Source organism: Oryctolagus cuniculus, chromosome 15, assembly GCF_051225735.1.
Source record: "Oryctolagus cuniculus isolate XC-2025 breed Fujian yellow rabbit chromosome 15, ASM5122573v1, whole genome shotgun sequence".
NCBI lineage: Eukaryota > Metazoa > Chordata > Mammalia > Lagomorpha > Leporidae > Oryctolagus > Oryctolagus cuniculus.
The window spans coordinates 79,645,069-79,665,509 of NC_142881.1; the positions used below are offsets into that span (position 1 = coordinate 79,645,069).

Sequence of the window (20,441 nt, forward strand, 5' to 3'; positions counted from 1 at the left end):
CTGTGTAGACATTTGGCATTTTAACCGCTAGGCTCGGTGCAATGGTGCCCCGTTCAGAGGAGCGTGATGAAATCGGCGCCACGCCAGGAGTAAGTCAGCCTTTTTCAGCACACGCACACTGTACACATCTCTGGGTCACTCGCTTGTCAGACTGACTGCATGGCATCAGACGTCTTGTGGTCAAATAACCTTTAGGTAGTAGCCCCATGCTGTGTCACAATGCCTACATCACTCACCTCACCTCATCTCATCACCTAGGCATCGTATTTTTTTTTTTTTATTTTTAAAAGATTATTTATTTATTTACTTGAGAGGGGGAGAGAGAGAGAGAGAGAGAGGTGTCTTCCATCCACTGGTTTATTCCCCAAATGGCGGCAAAGGCCAGAGCTAAGCCAATCCGAAACCAGGAGCCAGGTGCCTCTTCCAGGTCTCCCACACAGATACAGGGGCCCAAGGACTTGGGCCATCTTCTACTGCTTTCCCAGGCCATAGCAGAGAGCTGGATCAGAAGTGGAGCAGCCGGAACTTGAACCGGCACCCATATGGGATGCCGGCACTGCAGGCAACAGCTTTACCTGCTAAGCTACAGTGCTGGCCCTCCACTGTATCATTTTACACAGGGAGAAGGGTGAGTACAGGATGAGAAAGAGAGAGAGGGAGAGGGAGAGAGACAGAGATAGATCACAGTCATAGAACTTTTATTATAGTATATTGTTCTTGTTTTAGTTTATTGTTATTGTTGTCAATCCCTTAGGTGCCCAGCTTATAAATTAGGGTTGGGCACTGGCCATGGTTTCTGGAATCCTCTGAGGGTGCTGGAAGCGTCCCCCGTGGCTCAGGGCCCACTGCACTTCATTGGCGCTGCACCCAGATGCACCACGGCGGCTGCTGGCTCCGCAGGGGCAGGGTTCTGGCTGGGTCCGTCAGTGGGAGGGAGCCCCGGGAGACGGGGAGTGGAAGGAGAGAGAGGCTGGCCTCTGCCTTGGCTGCTTGCCCCTGTGTTGCTGCTGAGTCTGGTGTTGGGGGCAAAGCCCGGGGGTACCACTGCCATCTCCTGTTCCTTCAGCTGGGGAGTGCGCCAGCACCGGCCCACACCTGGTGAGTTCCCTCCCCTGCAGTCCCTTGGTTCTCTGTCCCTTGCTGACACTGACCTTGCCTCTCCCCTCCCGGGAATGTCAGCTATCAGAGGATGACTCCTCTACGTCCTCTAGTCTCTGGGGTTTGCTCCGAGGGTTTCATCTTTCAGTGGTTTCGTCATTCAGGAGGGGGCATTTCCTCCCCTTGTTCTCTCATCCCTTCTCAGGAAGTGTGTCTGAATTTTGGCAGCCATATGTTTAACTCTCAAGGATCCCTTCTTGCCTTCTTGGTCTCGGTCACTTCACGGGCAGTCTGCTTTTCCAGTGTGGGCTTAGTAACTTCTCTACTTCAGGGATTAAGGGAACGTTTTTGATCTCTTCAAGTTTTTTTTTTAATATTTTATTTTTTTGAAAGGCAGAGTTTACAGAGAGGTCTTCCATCCACTGGCTCACTCCCCAATGGCTGCAATGACCAGAGCTGGGCCATTCTGAAGCCAGGAGCCACGGGGTTCCCAGTGGTTGCAGGGGTCCAAGCAGTTGGGCCATCCTCCACTGCCTTCCTAGGTACATTAACAGGAAACTGGATGGGAAGTGGAGCAGCTGGGACCTGAACCAGTGCCCACATGGGATGCTGGCATCACAGTGGAGACTTTACCCACCATGCCACAGCGCCAGCCCCTCAAATTCTTCCCAATTCCCTGAGCTATTCTGATTTCTTTGGGGGTCAGTTGGTGTTTCTTCATCTTGCCCTCTATCCTTTGGGCTGTCGATTCTCTAAACGCAGGGGGATTTCTGGTTCTCTGTTCATAGGAACGGGAACTGTGCAAGGGGCTTTCCTCTGTTATCAGTCTTCCAGGTGATAGGCAGGTCAGTTGCCCGGGAACTTCATGCACCTGGGCCGTGCCTGGCAGCTTCCCTTTAGAATAAGCACATTGAGAGGGGGCAAGAGCTGTTTCCCGGAAACCTTGTTGTAGGGGCTGAGTCTCCAAGGATGAATGAAAGGAGAAAACGAGCCACCTGGGCTCATCCGCAGGCTGCTGGGTACGTGACCTTCAGTGATATTCCCCAAGCAGGAGGGGTCTACGTGGACACTGAGTCTGTGGCAGGCAGCACCAGCAGAGCTGAAGGAGAGACTATTGAACTCACAGGAGAGGCTCACCGCTGCTGAGCTCGTAAGGCCTCTCAGGCTGGTGCTGGACTAATCCAGGTAAGAGCTGGGGGTCACGACGTGGGGATGGAGAGGTTTTGAACCAGACGTGATAGGGATTGCTTGTTGGTTTGGGGGCAGAAGCCCAGGCAGGGAGACAAGCACCCAAGACCTGGGTATGATAGCAGCAGGCAGGGCTCTGCAGATAGGTTTCCTGCCGCCGACTGTGCTGACAGCCAAGAGCCATTTGTGCTTCACCTTGTGTCTCCTCCCAGCAGCCCTGCAGGGGGGTTTTAGTTTAGCTCCACTTTGCAGATGAGAACCTGAGGCTCAGCAAGGTGGCTTCCCCACTCAGCTTGTGACCTCCCAGAGGGGGCAAAGGAATGGGCATGGGGCCCGATTCCAAAACCTAGCAAACTTCCAGCAAGGGGAGTCAGTGGTCCACCCTTGTCTGCCCGACCCTCAGCCCCCTCATCAGGCCAAGGAACATACTGACCTCGCTGTGAACTGAGAGGTCAAAGGGAGATCACGGATCCAGAAGCGCTCTACCAGTGCAGCCATCGAGGGCGACGCTTAGGACTCCGCAGTGATTGACAGGGCAAGTTCAGGGTTGAGTACCAGTTAGACAAGCCAGCTCTTTTATGGTAGAAGGGAAATGCCGCCAGGACTTCCCTGGAGATCTCAGATGCAGCCTGGTGGGCCGGCAGAGCCCTGCACATGGGGAGGGTGGCCCTGGGGAAGTTTAGTTTAGTGGGGAAAGCCAGCTCCCAGTTGCTGGCTGGTGGGCTCTGCTTTCCTGGACAGCTGCATGAGCTCCTGCTGGGTACAGGGATCCAGGCCGCCAGCAGGCCCTGTTCTCCTCCTCAGCAGAGGCAAAGGGTTTGGCAACCGGCTCTGGGCTTGCTGGTTAAACCAGGAATGTCCCCTACAAGGAGCCACCTGCCCTTCTCAGGGTAAATTCTGCCCCAGAGAAGGAGCTCCAACTTGAGGTTCAAATCTCAGCCCCACCAGCTACAAGTTGTATATCTGAGACCTATCATTTCATGTCTCCAAGACTCAGCTTTCCCACCTGTGAAAGGGGATGATCTCAGGTTACCAGGGAGGCATGCGGATGGAATCAGAGCAGGTGATTCTGCCTTGATGGGAGCTGTTAGTGGCTTCTCGGCTCTTTGGCTGTTCTCTGACCCACAGGGGTTGAGGCTTAGCTCTTGAGCTCACCAGTAGACGCCTGGCTCCCAGGGTTTCCCAGCAAGGCCTTAGAAACCATGGGCACACAGCTGCCTCTTTGGAAGGAGATAATGGCGTGTGAGCCCCTGCCCGCCTACACAGAGGACAGGTGTCCACGGAACTTCCTGTTGGAGCTGAGCAGGTTCTGAACAGGGAGATTTCTTTCTTTCTTCTTCTTCTTTTTTTAAAGTTTTTTTTTGACAGTCAAGTTACACAGAGAGAGGAGAGAGAGAGAGAGAGAGAGAGAGAGAGAGAGAGGTCTTCCATCCAATGGTTCACTCCCCAGTTGGCCGCAATGGCTGGAGCTGGGCCAATCCAAAGCCAGGAGCCAGGAGCTTCTTCTGGGTCTCCCACGCGGGTTCAGGGGCTCAAGGACTTGGGCCATCTTCCACTGCTTTCCTAGGCCACAGCAGAGAGCTGGATCGGAAGTGGAGCAGCCGGGACTTGAACCGGTGCCTGTATGGGATGCCGGCACTGCAGGTGGCGGCTTTATCCACTATGCCACAGTGCCGACCCCAGAGATTTACTGCTGACTACACTGTGGGAAGCCTCCATCACAATAAGGCCCTATTAAAAGTATTCCTTCCTTTCCCAGCTGCTGCCTCTGGGCTCTGGGGACAGAGACCGGAACCGTGCCCTCTCTGAGCCAAGGACTCGGCAGACAAGGGTCCCTGGGCGAACTTCCAACCAGACTGTGCTACCTGCCTCTGTGGCAGAGGGGGACACTGCATCGCGGCAGGGGGCCGTGCTGGCCGAGTGTGGAAGAGGAGGAGACAACACTTTCCAGGCAGTCGGGCAGAGTGGGCCGGAAGGGAGAGACGGCGTTAGGTGCAAGCCCGTGGCCAGCGAGCACCCCGGCTCTGGCTGTGTCTCGGCTGAGTGCCTTCAAGCCTGTGGCTCAATCACTTTGGCTGGTCAGTAAGACAGGAATAAAAATGCCCACTGCCTGGAGCCCACGTGGTGATTAAGTCAGCTAAGGACTGTGGAGTCTACCTGCGAGATAAACAGCAGTGTCCCTTCCACAGCTCCAGGAGGTCACTTCCATGGGGCAGGTGGCGTGTTAGGCTTCATCCGGGAGCTGTGCCTGTCCCCTATTTCGGAGGTGCCTTGGAGCAGCGCCGGCCCAGTGAGGAGGCCGCTTGCCTGTGACTGTCCCATGTGGCCCCCTGGTGGAGGAAATCAGAAGTTGTGTATTGGTGACCGGAGCAGCCCTTGTGGGGAACACGGAGTCCTGTGTCACTTGGGCGCCAATGACAAAATGATCATTCTCAGTTGACCCCCGGGGTCACAGTTTGGAACCAGGACCTGCAGGGCCCTTTGCACCGCCGCCAGCCCGTCTCCTTCCCATGGCGGGCACTCTCTGGCCCAGGGCCTCCGGTCCCAGGGCTTCGGCTCTTTCTGTGCCCTCTGTCTGGAGCACCCTCCTATGAGGTGGACCGGTTTCCCCACAGCATCTCACTCTGGGAGAACTTATTTCCTTGCTGGCTCGTCCCTTGTCTGGGGCACGAGGTCGGGGATTCTGTCTTGCTGCGCCCTGCGCTCACAGCAGATCTTCAGTTAACTCTGGTGAGCTAATTTAGGAAGCCCAGGCCCTCCTATGCCCATTTCCTGGATGAGGAGACTGAGACTGCGGGGGGCGGGGGGCGGCAGAGAGAGGGAGGCGGAGAGCGGCAGAGCGCGCGCCCTCCGCGCGGCTCCAGCCTGTGGTCGTGCAGGGCTGGAATGGGCGTGGAGAGATCCGGCCGTGGGATTGCACTCAGGGACGCGGAGCGCTCAGTGCAGAGCGTCCTCGGGGGCGGGAGCGAGCGCGGGCGGCTGCCCCGGCTCTGCTCCACCCGCAGACGGTGCCGCGGCCGCGGGAGCAGGTGAGGCTCGCGCCGCCCCGCAAGCGCCCGCTGTGGCCTTGCGGGTTAGGATCGCGTCGGGGGGCGCGGGAACAGAGAGGGCGGGCCTCGGACCCTCCGGAAGCCGAGCGCGCTGCCTTGTCCCCGGGTAGCTGTCTGGAGCCGGGGCTCAGGGCCGCACAGCCGGGCTGGGGCGCGTCCTGCGCGGCGGGGACCCAGCCTCTCACCAGACACGCGGCTGCGACCGGAGCAGGTAGGGGGAGCGCCCCAGGTCCCGGTGCCATGGGCAGTGGGACAGAGTAGCTGCTTGCTGAGGTTCCTGGAGACCACGCAAACCCAGCACCCATCCTTCCCTCCCTGGGAGACTGCCATCCTCACTGTCCCTTGGTTTCCTCTGCCTGAGGGGGCAGGCTGGTGCTGGGGAGGCTCCTGGGGGTCTCGGTGGGTGGGATGGGGTTGGGGGGGATGCAGCTGGTCCCGCAGAGCTGCCGGGAACTACAACCTCCTGAGCTTGTGTGATCATCCCCTGCCTGTGCCTGGAGGGCCTGAGGTCCATTGGGCTGCGCTGGTCAGGGAGCCCCCAGCCCAGGTGGCATCACTGGAGGTGATAACTAGGGTCCTAACTAGAATCTGCAAGGGGAAGGGAGGGGGCAGGCAGGACCAGCAGGGTCCTGTGGAGGCGCAGGCACCGTGCCGTCCCAGCCCCTCATGCCCATGTCTCTCTGTGCCCCTGGAAGCTGTGCTCTCTCCTCTGCCAAGCTGGGGGCTCCGAGGCTCCAAACAGCTGGGATGCAGCGGCACCTAACCGTGGGAGCCCTGATCCCAGGTCTGCTTGGGAGGATGTGGGGCTGGAGACCCAGGCTGCCTGCATGGAGGTGGGATTCTGAGCCGGTGTGCAGGAGCTACAGGGCAGTGGGCTTTGCTCTGGCTGCTGCTCCACCTGACCACAGGGGCCCCAGGGCATCTGGGATACCCTCTCCTCTGGCTGAGCCTCATCCGGGCACCACCAGGAGCTCACCGGGCCCTGGGCTCCAGGAGTGGGCTGGGCCAGGCTTTGCCAGCGCCCCTGGGATGTCCATTTCCAGCTCCTATCCCTGGCATGCACCTGGCCCCCCGGCTGTCCCTCTCCTGTCTGCCCTTCCAGACGCCCCCCTCTCTGCTCCTCTGACTCCCATGGGCTCTATCTCCCCCAGGGGGGTGCAGCCTCAGTGGGCCTGGGCACACCCTGGATGGGCTTCTGGGCCTGGCTCAGAAGAGAGAGATCTCTGCGTGCTGCTGCCACTGCCTTCTCCCTGCTGTCTGTGTCGCTCAGCATCCTGGGGTCTTGGCTTCGGATGGGACAGTGTGGGTGGGGTCAGCTGTCCTGAGTGGCCCCAGGCTGATGGCCGGCTGATGCTGGCTCTGTCCTTGGCCCTGAGCTCGGCGTGGTGGGAGATGTGTAGGTCCCTGCTGCTGGAGCTCAGATAGGGCAGCAGGGCGCTGCTCTTCTGAGGCCGGCACCTGGTGGGGGGGGAGAGGGGATGAGCAGAGCAGGTCCCCAGCCTTCCCTGGGGGCTTCCTCTTGGGAGAGGTGTATTGGGTGGACTCTGGGGCCTGGGCGTATGCAGCGGGACAGCTGTGGCCATTCCTGGTGTGGGAGACAAGGTCCCTTAGGGTGGGATTAGGACAAGGGAGCTACTGTGCAGTGAGCACCCACTGTGTACCACGTTGGCCTCCCTGCGGAATGGACAGCGTGGTCACCCTGGGGGTTGGGCAGGACTGAGATGGAGGCTGAGGCTGAAAGAGCTCCAGCGAGTGAAGCAGTGAGGTCCTGCCTGTCACACGGCCCTGGGGTGGGCGGAGCCAGGCCTGGAGGGGTGGGCGCTCCTCACCTTTCCCTCCTGTGCTTCGGAGGCACATGTGGCTCCGCAAGGGCCAGTGGCTTTGCTGGTGGCTGGCAGAGTAGGGATCTGAACCCAGGACAGGCACACCCATGGAGATGCTATCTGTGTGACAGGGGATCCCATTCCTGACCACCAGAGACCCTCAGGTGACGTTGGGTGAAAGCCCCCCCCCCCAGCTGCAAGATGACCTGCCCCCTGCAGCCACGGCTTCCCTCCAGCCCAGGCAGAGCCACGGCTGGGCCACCCACAGGCCTGGTGGCACCTGGGTCCTGTCTCCGGGGTCGCCTATCTGCCCAGCATGCTCTGGCACCAGGACCCAGCTTTCCTGCTGCTCTACGGCTCGGGACGTGAATGGCTACCTCCTCATCCTTGTAGTTTGCTTCCGGAACTCCTCGGTGCCTGTGCACTGGGGGCCCTCCTTGGGCAGGGGCTTGTGGAGCTGGCTCTGGGCTGACCTCGTCAAGCCTCTGTGGCTCTGGGGAAGGAGGCCCCCTGGGTGTTCTGCATCTCCCCTCCCCACACCCCACCCCATCCCAACAACCTCCTTCTGCCCTCCCACTCCCAGCGTTCTCCCAGTCCCAGAGGCTGCTGGAGGGCTGATGGGGACACAGGCACCCAGACAGTCAACGCTGTCGCTGTGGGGGGATCCTGGCCCATTGGGGGCCATCTCCCCTGGTTCTCAGAAGGACATGCAAGCCAGGCAGACCCCCGTGTGCCTTCTTCATAGCCCTTCCTCCTGTCTGGGCCCCTCCCCCACCTATTTTCTATGTCCAAGTGACTGCCCTGGAATGGACTTGAGCTTGTTGGCCACCTTTCAGTGGCTTCCCCAGTGTCCCTGGTCTGGCCCACCTTCCCTGTCTCACCTTTTTTTTCTTTCTTTCAAGATTTATTTATTTATTTGCAAGGCAAAGTTACCAAGATATAGGAGAGAGAGATCTTCCATCCACTGGTTCACTCCTCAAATGGCCTCAATGGCCAGGCCTGTGCCAGGAGCCTGGAGACTCTTCTGGGTCTCCCACGTGGTTGCAGGGGTCCAAACACTTGGGCCATCATCCACTGCCTTCCCAGACCATTAGCAGGGAGCTGGATAGGAAGTGGAGCAGCAGGGACTTGAACCAGTGACGTCACCCTGGCTCTCCGGTTATTTGGAACTGCTTGCTACTCCCAGGAGGCTCTGCTGTTTCCTGCCTCTGTGCCCTTGCACCTGCTGTTCGCTGCATGCTGAGTTCCCTCCTCTCCCTTTTCCTTTTTCGTGATTGATTCCTGTTCAGCCTTTGGGCCCAGGTCAGTTTCAGCTCCTCTCTCATTTCTTCTGCTTCCTGCTCCTTCTCTAATGTCCTAGCTCCTGGGCATCCTACTCACACATGGATTTGTGGCTTCGAGGTCCATCTGCCTTCTTGGTGGTCAGTGTCTCTGGTCTGGGAGGACCATGGCTGTGTAGGTCATCTTTGCCCCCCTTGTCCCTAACTTGCCACTTGGAGACCTGGCACACATTTGCTGAGCGAATGGTTAAAGGAAGAAGTGAGCGCTTTATGGAGTCCTCCTGCCCGGTCCTTTCGCTCTGATTGTACTGCAGCTGGAACTGCTGGTGCTGTTGATGTAGCCCTGGCTGATGGGCAGCCAAAGCCTTGGCTTTCGTCCCCTCTGCTGGGTCTGAGACCAGTGCATCTGCCACAGGTTCAGGCAGCTGCAGCCGATTTTTGCAAGTCCTGGCCCTTGTGTTTGGCCCTGGTGTGGTTCACGGCATCGTGTTCAGCCCCACACAGCCGTTTTTGCCAGCAGAGTGCTGTGGCACAAGGATGGGGATCTGGCGGCTGAGTGAGAGCAGGTGCGTGACAAGGTCTTGTAAATGGCCAGGTGAGCCTCACCTTCACAAGGTGGGTCCTGTGCACCATGAGTGACACAACAGCTGACAGATTTTACTGTCCCCTGGGTAGTGTGGCTCGCACTCTGTAAAACTGCCTTCCACGTGGCACTTGATCAGGAAGAAGATGCCTGTGTCCAAAACCAGGCCTGATTGTTCCACGGGGCTTGGGGAAGATTCCAGCCAGGGTGTTTGTATATGAGCAATGTTTCTCAAGAATCACGTTCAAATACAGATTCCTGGGCCCTGCCTTGGAGGCACTTCACTGCGTCTGCTGGGGGGGTGGGGGGGGGGGCGCCTGGGATCTGCACTTTTCACATGCTTCCAGAATGGTTCTGGTGTTTACTGAAGCTTGAGAGCTGCGACCTCGTGGGACTAATGGCCAGGCACAGTAATGGTGGCACCATAGGGTGGCTCTTTCTCTTTTTTTTTTTTTTTAAGATTTATTTTATTTATTTGAAAGAGTTACAGAGAGAAGTAGAGAGAGACAGAGAGGTCTTTCATCTGCTAGTTCACTCCCCAGATGGCCACAACAGCCTGAGCTGCCCTGATCCGAAGCCAGGAACCAGGAGCTTCCTTCGGGTCTCCCACATGGGTGCAGGGCCCAAGGACTTGGGCCATCTTCCACTGCTTTCCCAGGCCATAGCAGAGAGCTGGGTCGGAAGAGGAGCAGCTGGGATTAGAACCGGCACCCACATGGGATGCCGGCACTGCAGGCCAGGGCTTTAACCCGCTGCACCACAGCACCAGCCCCAGGGTGGCTCTTTTTTTTTTTTTTAAATTTTCTTCTAAGATTTACTTATGGATTTGAAAGGCAAAATTACAGAGGGGGCAGGGAGACAGAATCCTCCATCCACTGGTTCACTCCTCAGGTGGTCACAATAGTTGGGATTGGTCCGGACTGAAGCCAGGAGCCAGGAACTCCATCTGGATCTCCTAGGTGGGTGGCAGGGGCCCAAGCACTTGGGTCATCCTCTGCTGCTTTCCCGGTGCATTAGCAGGGAGCTGGATCAGAAGTGGAGCAGCTGGGACTTGAACTGATGCTCCTATGGGATGCCAGTGTTGCAGGCAGCAGCATGCTGGCCCAGTAGGGTGCCTCTTTATTTCCTAGTAGCTGTCATTATCATTGCCACCTGGAGTCTCTGAAGGTGGGGGTGAGGGGGTAGGAGGTGGTGAATGGGGGGGTGGGGGACCCTGGTGCTGAGGAGGCTGCAGGGGAGGGAGTGGACTGTGCCAGGGTGTGGGGGAGCAGCACAGCCTAGGGGAGTGGGTTCCACGGAGAGCTTGTGGTAGACATCCTGCCGCTTTGGTTACACGGCTGTGTGTACAAGGTGGGCAGGAGGGGGAAGCCGGGTGCTGATGAAGTCGACTGTGCATGCCTGGTCGTCTTCACCTTTGCTACAAGTCGTGCAGGAGACAGGGCTGGTAGACCAGGATGGCTGAGCCGCAGGGTTTCGGTCGTGTCCTGTGTGCTATGGGAGGACCTGCACAGGGCCCTGCACAGAGGCGTTCAGTGCCATCTCTGCCTGGATAAAATGTGCTCCCTGAACAGTTCCGCCTCTGAACCTCTGCATATGATACCTGCAGCTTGTATTCGTCTGCTCATTGAATGTTAATTTTTTAAAAAAAGATTTATGTATTTATTTGAGAGTCAGAAACAGAGAGGGGGAGAGAGAGAGGGAGAGAGGGAGAGAGGGAGAGAGAAAGGTCTTCCATCTGCTGGTTCTGCCAGGAGCTTCTTCCAGGTCTCCCACATGGGTGCAGGGGCCCAAGTACTTGGGCCATCTTCTACTGCTTTCCCAGGCCATAGCAGAGAGCTGGGTTGGAAGAGGAGCAGCCAGGACTCGAACTGGAGCCTATAAGGGATGCTGGCACTTCAGGCCGAGGCTTTATCCGCTATGCCAGAGGACCAGCCCCTGAATGCTAATTTTTTTTAATTGTGAGATAATGTTTTAAATTTACATTACTGTTATATGCAGAGCAGTCTAGAACCTGGAGGCAGAGGGGGTGTGGGGGACGAGTTCTGGGTTCAGGTAGTGGGACCCTGGTACTTAGGGGCTGTGTGACTGTGGGCAAGTTGCCTTTTTAAGGCTCTGGTTCCTCCTCTGTACAAGGGGCTGACAGGCCTCTTTCTCAGAATAAACTAGGGAATATCTGCAAATGACCAAGCACGGTGTCTGGCGTGCAGAGTGCCTCTTTCAGCCTAGCGGTGGTTGGATACCTTGAGCCCTTAGTGAGAGCTCCTCCAGGCGACGCCCTCGGGATGGAAGCAGCCAGCCACCTGTCTGCCTGGCCTCACTCAGCACACTCCCCAGGTTCCTCCCCGGAGGCACAAGCCCTGAGCCTTGTTTGCTGTTTCTCTGCCTTGCAGGTGTCCTCTCTGAGTGTGCCCCTTGTCACACCCGCCATGAACGCCTCTCACTTCCTGGCCTCACTGCCCCCAGGGTCCACCCCCGGTGAGAACAGGAGCAGGCTCAGGGACATCCTTTTCAACTTCACCAACCACTGCCAGGATTCTGTGGACCCCACGGCCTTGCTCATCACCTCCTATGGCCTCGAGACCGTCGTGGGGGTGCTGGGTAACCTCTGTCTGCTCTGGGTGACCCTGCGGCAGAAGGACAAGACCAATGTGACCAACGTGCTCATCGCCAACCTGGCCTTCTCCGACTTCCTCATGTGCCTGCTCTGCCAGCCGCTCACCGTCGTCTACACCATCATGGACTACTGGATCTTCGGCGAGGCCCTCTGCAAGATGTCAGCTTTCACCCAGTGCACGTCGGTCACCGTCTCCATCCTGTCGCTGGTGCTCGTCGCCCTGGAGCGGCATCAGCTCATCGTCAACCCGACGGGCTGGAGGCCCAGCATCTCCCAGGCCTACCTGGGGATTGTGGGCATCTGGGTCATCGCCACCTTCCTCTCCCTGCCCTTCCTGGCCCATAGCATCCTGGACAACGTGTTCCAGAGGAACCACTCCAAGGCGCTGGAGTTCCTGGCGGACAAGCTGGTGTGCACCGAGTCCTGGCCGCTGGACCACCACCGCATGATCTACACCACCTTCCTGCTGCTCTTCCAGTACTGCCTCCCGCTGGTCTTCATCCTGGTCTGCTATGTGCGCATCTACCGGCGCCTGCGCAGGCAGGGGCGTGCGTTCCGCAAGGGCGCCCACAGCATGCGAGGCGGGCGGGTGAAGCGGGTCAACGTGGTGCTGCTGGCCATGGTGGTCGCCTTTGCTGTGCTCTGGCTGCCCTTGCACGTGTTCAACAGCCTGGAGGACTGGTACCACGAGGCCATCCCCGTCTGCCATGGCAACCTCATCTTCCTGGTGTGCCACCTGCTGGCCATGGCCTCCACCTGCGTCAACCCTTTTATCTATGGCTTCCTCAACACCAACTTCAAGAAGGAGGTCAAGGCGCTGGTGCTGAGCTGCCAGCAGAGAGCCCCCCGGGAGGAGTCTGAGCGCCTGCCGCTGTCCACAGTGCACACGGAAGTCTCCAAGGGCTCTCTGAGGCTCAGTGGCAGGGCCAACCCAATTTAGCCATGACCTTTGCCGGGCCCTTGTGCTTAAGCTGAGTGGGCTTGCTGCAAGCTGGAGGCGGTACCCCAAGAGTCTTGGCTTCCTGGGGGCGGGGCCCAGAGGGGCTGGCAAGGGCCTGTGTTTGCATCCAGTTGCATGGGGAGCCTGCCCTTTGGGTGGACCCGCCACTTGTTTCTGGACGGGTTCCAAGTCCAGATGCTGTAGGTCACAGTGAGCCTTGCAGCTGGAGCTGTGTGGTGCCAGAGCCGGAGGTGTCTGCTTGTACCGGGCAGAGTTTGTCTTGGTAGCTCAGCAACAGAGGCCTGGCCTGGGAGCCCCCCTCCCCCGCCCCCAGGGAGTGCAAGCAGCCGCTACGGGGGGTGCGGGAGGGAGCGCTCGGAGTCAGGGCTCTGGACCTTGGCCACCTCCTGACCTCTCTGGGACACGATGTGGTCATGCGGGCTTGGTAGGAGTGGCAGAGAGCTGCGGGGCGGTGGCACCTGCACTTCTGGCTGGCGAGCCCAGCTCCTGCTGAGCCTGGGGCCTCATGCCGATGCTGGAATTCTCCTCCCGCTCCATCCTCCTCCTTCTCTGTTGCCACCAGAAATAATTCTATGCCTCCAGGAGACCGTGACACCTTGAGGGTGACATCTGTCCTGTCTACAGCTTGTGGCCTCCATGCCTAGGACAGGCCCCGCCCGGCACACACAGAGAGGGATGAGCAAGGTTTCCTGAGGCGGTCGGGGGTAAAGGCGTCGGACACTCTACAGTGAGGACAATCCCAGGCACGTGTAAGCTCTCACCTGCCCTACCTGAGACTCTGTGGCCCTCCCCAGTGTTGACCCCCTGTAGAAGCCTACAGGACGTGGGCAGGGACCATAGCCTCCTTCAGCCGTGCTCTGACCGCTGAGCTGACTTGCCCCAGGGGACGTGCCATGATTGCCCCCAAGCTTCCCCAGGACACTGGGCATCCCCGTGGCCTTTGATGTGAGCAGGGGCAGGGAGGGCTGGGCCTCTGACTCCACAGGGCCCTGGCTGAAAGGAGCAGAGGACATGCAGCGAGTGTGCCTGCCTCACCCATGGGGACCATGGCCCAGGCCCCTCGATGCTGAAACAGGTCCAGAGCTGCTTCTGGGCAGGGACCAGAAAGCTTGTCCTTGCAAGGAAGGAAATGGCAGTATGGCTCCCAGACCATGTTGAGTGGGAAGACCCATCCCCAGCAGAGTGGACAGTGGCAGGACCCACTGGGGTCTCCCAGCACAGGGTATTTGGGTGCTAGAGACCTCACCATGAGGTCCCCAGCACTGGCCCTCTGCACAGGACATCTGGCCCAGGGGCCAGCAGCAGGGGAGTGCCTGGCCACAGGCCTGGCCTGTGACCATGAACCTGCATGAGTGGCAGCCGAGACAAGTGCACCTTGAGCCGTCAGCTCTCTTCCTGTCCTGTCTTTTCATCACCTATCCCGTTTGTTTTTGTTGCTTTCCTCACTCGTATCCTGGATTTCTTGAGCCACCCTCATGGGCATAGCTTGTGTTTGTCCTTTGGTGCTGTCTGCTGCTAGCTGCCATCAAAGCTCAGACCCTGGGGGCCATCCCAACTTCATGTCACTGCCCAAGCTCCCCAAGCTCCCCACGAAAAGGAGGGCCCTCAGCACCTGGAGTGTGGTCAGTCTCAGCGGTGCCAAGGGGCCTGGGGACAAGGATGCCTTGTGGTCCTGGCAGGCTCCGGGACAGGCTGGGCCTCTCTCTGGTGAAGGGGCGTGGTGTCAGGAATTGGACTGGTGGGCAGGTGTCTTCTGCACACCTTTCTCAGGCTGACACCGCCCTCCTGCATGGCTGGGCTGAGACCGTCTGGTTGCTTGGTGACCCAGCACCCTAAGAACTTGCCACCCAAAGTGTGGTCAGAAGACCAGCGGCCCCAGCACCGCCTGGAGCCTGTTTGATATGCAAAGCCACCCCAGAGCCACTGAAGAAAAACCTGCGTTTATCAAGATCCTGGGTTAACTGGACACATGTTCACAATCCCGGGAGACCGAAGCCTAGCGTCCCTGGGAGGCACCTGTAGACACCCATCCTGAGATGCAGAGTGGAGCTTTTGGAAAACTCATTCCGGAGATGTCTTTCAAGTTTGCTGTTGCTGGAACGGGGCGCCCAGCTTTGGCGTCTGTCTCGTCTCTGATCGTCCGTGGGTGTTTCTTTTGAAGCCTTTTCATTCCTCCAACAAATATGTGCCAAGTGCCTTGTACGCATGGTTGCTCGGCGTGAGCGTGCCCTTTTGTATTCTGCTCTGTTTCATGTAAAGTTGTTTTGTCAACAGTTTTCCATCTTGCTGGAAAGATTCTGCTTTAGCTTTTAATTTTTATTTATTTTTCTTTCTTAAAGGCAGAGAGAGGGAGGAGAGAAGAGAGAAAGAGAGGAGGGGGAGAGAGAGAGGTAGAGAGAAACAGAGAGACAGACAGAGGGAGAGAGAGAGAAAGAGAGGAGAGGGGGAGACAGAGAGAGAGAGAGAGGGAGGGAGGGAGGAGAGAGGAGAGAGAAGAGAGGGGAGAGAGAGAGAGAGAGAGAGAGAGAGAGAGAGAGAGAGAGAGAGAGATCTTCCATCTGCTGCTGGTTCATTCCCCAGATGCCTGCAACAACTGGAGCTGGGCCAGGCTGAAGCCAGGAGCCGGGCACCCAAACCAGGTCTTCCGTACGGATGGCAGGGACCCAGCTGCTGAGGCCATCACTTGCTGCTGCCCCCCGCCCCCCAACCCCAGCCCTGAGTGTGCCTCAGCAGGAGGCTGGAGTCGGGAGAGAGCTGGCACTTGAACCTGGGCACTCTGATATGGAATGTGGGCCTCCCAAGAGGCATGGTAACTACGAGGCCCAGGGCCTGCCCCGGAAAGGATTTCTGGCAGCCACTTCGATTTCCGGGAGCTGCTCCAGGGAGAGCCGACACCTCTCAGTATCTCTCCTGAGCTCCCACAGACGCTGTCTCCAGCCCAGCCAACGCACCCTCTGCCAGCGGTGGTGGGACGGCCTGTCTGCCAGCAGCTGTGGTCAGAGGCTGGGGTCAGAGGCTCAGCCTGCAAAGGCTGGACAGCAGCCCGCAGAGGCTGCACGGCCTTGCTGAATCCTGGTGGTGGGGGTTGAATCCTGCCCGCCTGAGGCTTTTGTGTAAGAAACAAAATCGGGGGCCGACGCCGTGGTGCAGTGGGTTAAGGCCCTGGCCTGAAGCGCTGGCATCCCATATGGGTGCCAGTTCGAGACCCGGCTGCTCCACTTCCTGTCCAGCTCTCTGCTATGGCCCGTGAAGGCAGTGGAAGATGGCCCAAGTCCTTGGGCCCCTGCACCCTTGTGGGAGACCCAGAAGAAGCTACTGGCTCCTGGCTTCGGATGGGCGCAGCTCCAGCTGTTGCGGCCATTTGGGGTGTGAACCATTGGATGGAAGACCTCTCTCTCTCTCTGCCTCTCTTCTCTCTCTGTAACTCTGAATTTCAAATAAAATAAATAAATCTTAAAAAATAAAAAGAAACAAAATCAGACTCAGTCTTTCCATTCAAAAAACAGTCACCCTTAGAAATATGAAACATATACACACATAAAATGAAAAAAAAAAAAACAAACAAACAGGAGAAAGCCCACCAGTATTTCTGCCACTCACAGATAATCACTGTTTAAATTCTGGGAAGGGGGCCGGCGCTGTGGCACAGTGGGTAAAGCCACCATCTACAGTGCTGGCATCCCTTATGGGCGCTAGTTCAAGTTCTGGCTGCTCCATTTCTGATCCAGCTCTCTGTTATGGCCTGTGAAAGCAGTAGAAGATGGCCCAAGTGCTTGGGCCCCTGCACCCTTGTGGGAGACCCGGAAGAAGCTCCTGGCTCCTGGCTTCAGATGGGCCCAGCTCCAACCATTGCAGCCATTTGGAGAGTGAACCATCAGATGGAAGATCTCTCTCTCTTTGCCTCTGCCTCTCTGTAACTCTCCTTTTCGAATAAATAAATAAATAAAATATTAAAAAAGGTTTGGGAGTTAAGTCTAGGCTTTTAAAAATTTTTTAAGATTTATTTATTTACTCAAAAGGCCATGGTGCGTGTGCTGGTTCACTACCTGAATGGCTGCATGGTCAGGTCAGGGACAAACAGAAGCCAGGAGCTCCATCTGGGTCTCCCACGTGGGTGCAGGGGTCCATGCACTTGGCCCATCCTCTGCTGCTTTCCCAGGTGCATTAGCAGGGAGCTGTATTGGAAGCAGAGCAGCCGGGACTTGAACCAGCACCTGTGTGGGATGCTGGAGTTGCAGGTGTTGGCTTTACTAGTGCCACAATGCCAGCCTTGACAATTTTTTTTAAAGATTTATTTATTTGAAAGGCAGAGTGACAGGGAGTGCAAGGAGAAAGAAATCTTCCATCTGCTAGTTGATGCAACAAATGGCTACAACCAGGCTGGGCCAGGCTGAAGCCAGGAGCCTGGATTTCCATTTGGGTCTCCCATGTGTGTTGCAGGGGCCCAAGCACTTGGGCCACCGTCTGCTGCTTTCCCGGGTGCATTAGCAGGGAGCAGGATGGGAAGCAGAGCAGCTGAGACATGAATCAGTGCTCTGACTTGGGACGCCGGTGTCGCGGCTGGCGGCTTAACCCACTGCCCCACAGCGCTGGCCCCTGATGACTGTTTCTGTCTCAAGGAATCTAATTTCTTCAAGAAGGGTGTGCTCTTTATTCTCTCAACAAATGACAAGTAAGACAAAAAATAATCCTCTTATTAATAAAAGATAAGCAAAAGGAATATAAGCAAATGCGGGCCAAAGTAGGTATGAAAATAAATCAAGCACAGATGGGAGGGAACACTGGGAGGGAACCAGTGCGGGTCTGTGGAGCAATGGAAGGACAGGATGGGGGGGCCTCTTCCTGCAGAGCCCTGGGGGGCACGCCTGTGAGTGCAGTCACAGCAGGATGTGTCTGAGATGTGAGCAGGCCCTGGGATCCCTAGCCCCACTTCTCTCAGTTCCCCGAAGTCAGAGCCCGCCATCCCCCCTGCACACAGCACACAGGGCCGACATGGCAGTCAGCCGGCGGGGTCGGTGGGGCAAGGGTCACTGTCGGCCACGTGGCTGGGTTACGGCCCGTGTTTTCAGAACAAGCCCAACGTGGAGTTGGGGCTGTCAAAGTAAATTCACATAGATCGTAATTAAAATACCAATTTGCTCAGCTTCTTAACAGGAAAACAACATGGTGACGAGTGGTATGTGGTATGGACTTTGTCCCTGTGGGATGGGGCTGAGAGTTGGTGACCGGACATGTCCTTGCTCCTCCCTTTTGTGCACGCGTGACCCCTGGCATGCCATTCTGGGATGGATGTCTATGTGGAGAGCTCTTGTGTGCTTAGAAAAGGTCCCTTGGGAGAGATCCCTGGGGGTGGAATTATGGGCTAAAGGCTTAGATGCTTTCTTTCTTTCTTTCTTTCTTTCTTTCTTTCTTTCTTTCTTTCTTTCTTTCTTTCTTAGATTCATTTATTTATTTGAAAGGCAGGGTTACTGAGAGGCAGAGAGAGAGAAAGAGAGAGAGAGAAAGCTCTTCCATCCTCTTGTTCCGCTTCCATCCGCTCCCTCCTCCCTGTACCCCACTTATGCCCTGCCAGTCGGTAGTGCTCCCCCTGCCCGTCTGTGTGAATCTGAATCCTATCCTGCCTTCGAAACACAACTCAAATGGTACCATTCCTTATTGCATTCCCCCACAGATACTAAGTGTTAGGTATGTGGTGGACAAGACTGAAACAATTCCACCTCCCATGGATCTTTCATTTGTGCGTGCACTGTGCTGACACAAAGTGACGTGCAGGGGAGCCTGCCCTGTTGCCCTGGAGTGGCTCTGCATGGAGACATCCACCACCCCGCAAGGCCATGATCCCCCGAGAGCAAAGCCCACGAGACCCCACCTTAGTGTGCCCCATGCTTTGCATAGAGCCGGCACTCACTCAGCAAACTTGCTGAATGAAGAAGTCATATCAAAGTCGCTGGTTACGTCTGAAGACAGTTACCTAAGAACTCCTTCTAGATTCTCCACGAGACTCCCTGGGGTCAAAGAGGAACCTGAACGTCCCCTGACATAGAGGGGCTCCCTGGCTCCTGCATCACGGGTGCTCGGGGTCCTTGTTCCTTATGCACAGACTCCTCTAAGGGGTTGTTCCCCTGAAGTCTCTGCCTCCCTCCCCTCCCCAGCAGTCCATCCCAGTGGCTCGTGCAGTGGTCACTGGTGACCTCCAGGTCGCGGAGGCCAGGTCATCTTATCTGACATGATCATCACTGAACTTGGCAGGTGGTCCCTCCCCTCTCCTTGACACTCCTGTGTGTGACTTCTCAGTGCCCCATGCCTGGCCCACCTCCAGGTACCAAGAACACATGAATTTGGGACTTGAAGTGTCGCGTTTAGCATCGCCTGACATGTCAATGTCCTTAGATGCCCCACCCCCCTTATTGGAGTGTAAACCCCATGAAGGCAGTGTTATTCTCTAACTCTCAGGCAAGTGTCTGACCACTGGTGTTACAAAGGAGACATCCGTGGTGTCAGTGCATTTATTATTATTATTTTTATTTATTTATTTTACAGGTAGAGTTATAGACAGTGAGAGAGAAAGACAGAGAGAAAGGTCTTTCTTCCGTTGGTTCACTCCCCAAATGGCCACCATGGCTGGCGCTGCACTGATCTGAAGCCAGGAGCCAGGACCTTCTTCCTGGTCTCCCGGGATGCGGGTGCAGGGGCCCGCCCAAGCACTTGGGCCATCCTTCACTACCCTCCCGGGCCACAGCAGAGAGCTAGACTGGAAGAGGAGCGACCGAGACTAGAACCCAGCGCCCATATAGGATGCCAGCGCCACAGGTGGAGGATTAACCAAATGAGCCCTGGCGCCGGCCCCGTGTCAGTGCATTTAGAACTTAGCAAGAGCCAAACTCCGGCCTCGCTTCGTGGAGAGCAGGCCTCCACTTCTGCTCTTGGGATTTGGTCCCGCATTGAACACTCCTGTTAGCTGGCTGTGCAGCTTTGCGCTGCTTCCACAGCGTCTTGGTTTCTGGTGACTCACTTGTAATCACTCCATGTATTTAGTGCCCCCAAACGCCAGATCCCCTGCATGCACAGCTTCCCCCAAATCCCAAGAGGAGGCTGATGAAGGTACTGAGGCACACAGAGGTGAAATGATTTCGTCCACGATGCCACAGCACCGGCCCGTCTATGGTGTTTTGCTACAGCATCTGGAATGGACCAAGACGGTCAGACCTTTGAGTGTGGCGCTCCATGCAATGCTAAGGCCTGACCCAGCCATGCTGACGGGGTGTGGGCTGACCTGGAGCTGGGCAGTGGGCCAGAAGACACCCAGTTCCCAGAATTGAACCTGGCACGAGGACCCTGAGGATGGCAACCAAGCTGCACTCTGGAACAGTGGGGAGATGCGGGTGGACAAGGCAACAGAGAGGCCGAGGCCAGACAGGACACCAGGTAAGCTGCCATTCACCTGGGTGCTGCAGCTTCGCTCCTTTAGAGAGTCAAGAGCAGCTTCCAGGTCAGGCCACTCCAAGGAGCTGGAAGGCAGGAGTCCCGGTGGGACTCGTTACCTGCGGGAATGGACTGGTGCTTGAGACGATGCTAACACCTGCACCTTCCCAGAAAGAGAATCGCAGGAGGTGGAGGAATGAGCGCAGTGGTCATCTATTCTAAAGCGGGTCACCTTGGCTTGGAAAGACATCCCCTCATGGCAAGACCCTCAGCCTGGCCTGGCCTGGCAGTGGGTTTCTCCCCAGGCTTTTTTTTTTTTTTAAGATTTTATTTATTTATTTGAGAGGTAGAGTTACAGAGAGAGGCAGAGGCAGAGGCAGAGAGAGAAGTCTTTCATTTGCTGGTTCACTCCCCAGACTTCT

General features: G+C 57.0%; 1 protein-coding gene across 3 annotated transcripts; it reads left to right on the plus strand.

Annotated features, from left to right (window-relative positions):
- Positions 1-1,894: 1,894 nt before the first annotated feature.
- NPY4R (neuropeptide Y receptor Y4) lies at positions 1,895-16,113 on the plus strand. Of its 3 annotated transcripts, none has more exons than XM_089313367.1 (2): positions 1,895-2,283; positions 11,413-16,113. In XM_089313367.1, the coding sequence occupies exon 2, from the start codon at positions 11,449-11,451 to the stop codon at positions 12,574-12,576; it is 1,128 nt and encodes a 375-aa protein (XP_089169493.1). In that variant the 5' UTR covers positions 1,895-2,283; positions 11,413-11,448; the 3' UTR covers positions 12,577-16,113.
- The last annotated feature ends 4,328 nt before the right edge of the window (positions 16,114-20,441 follow it).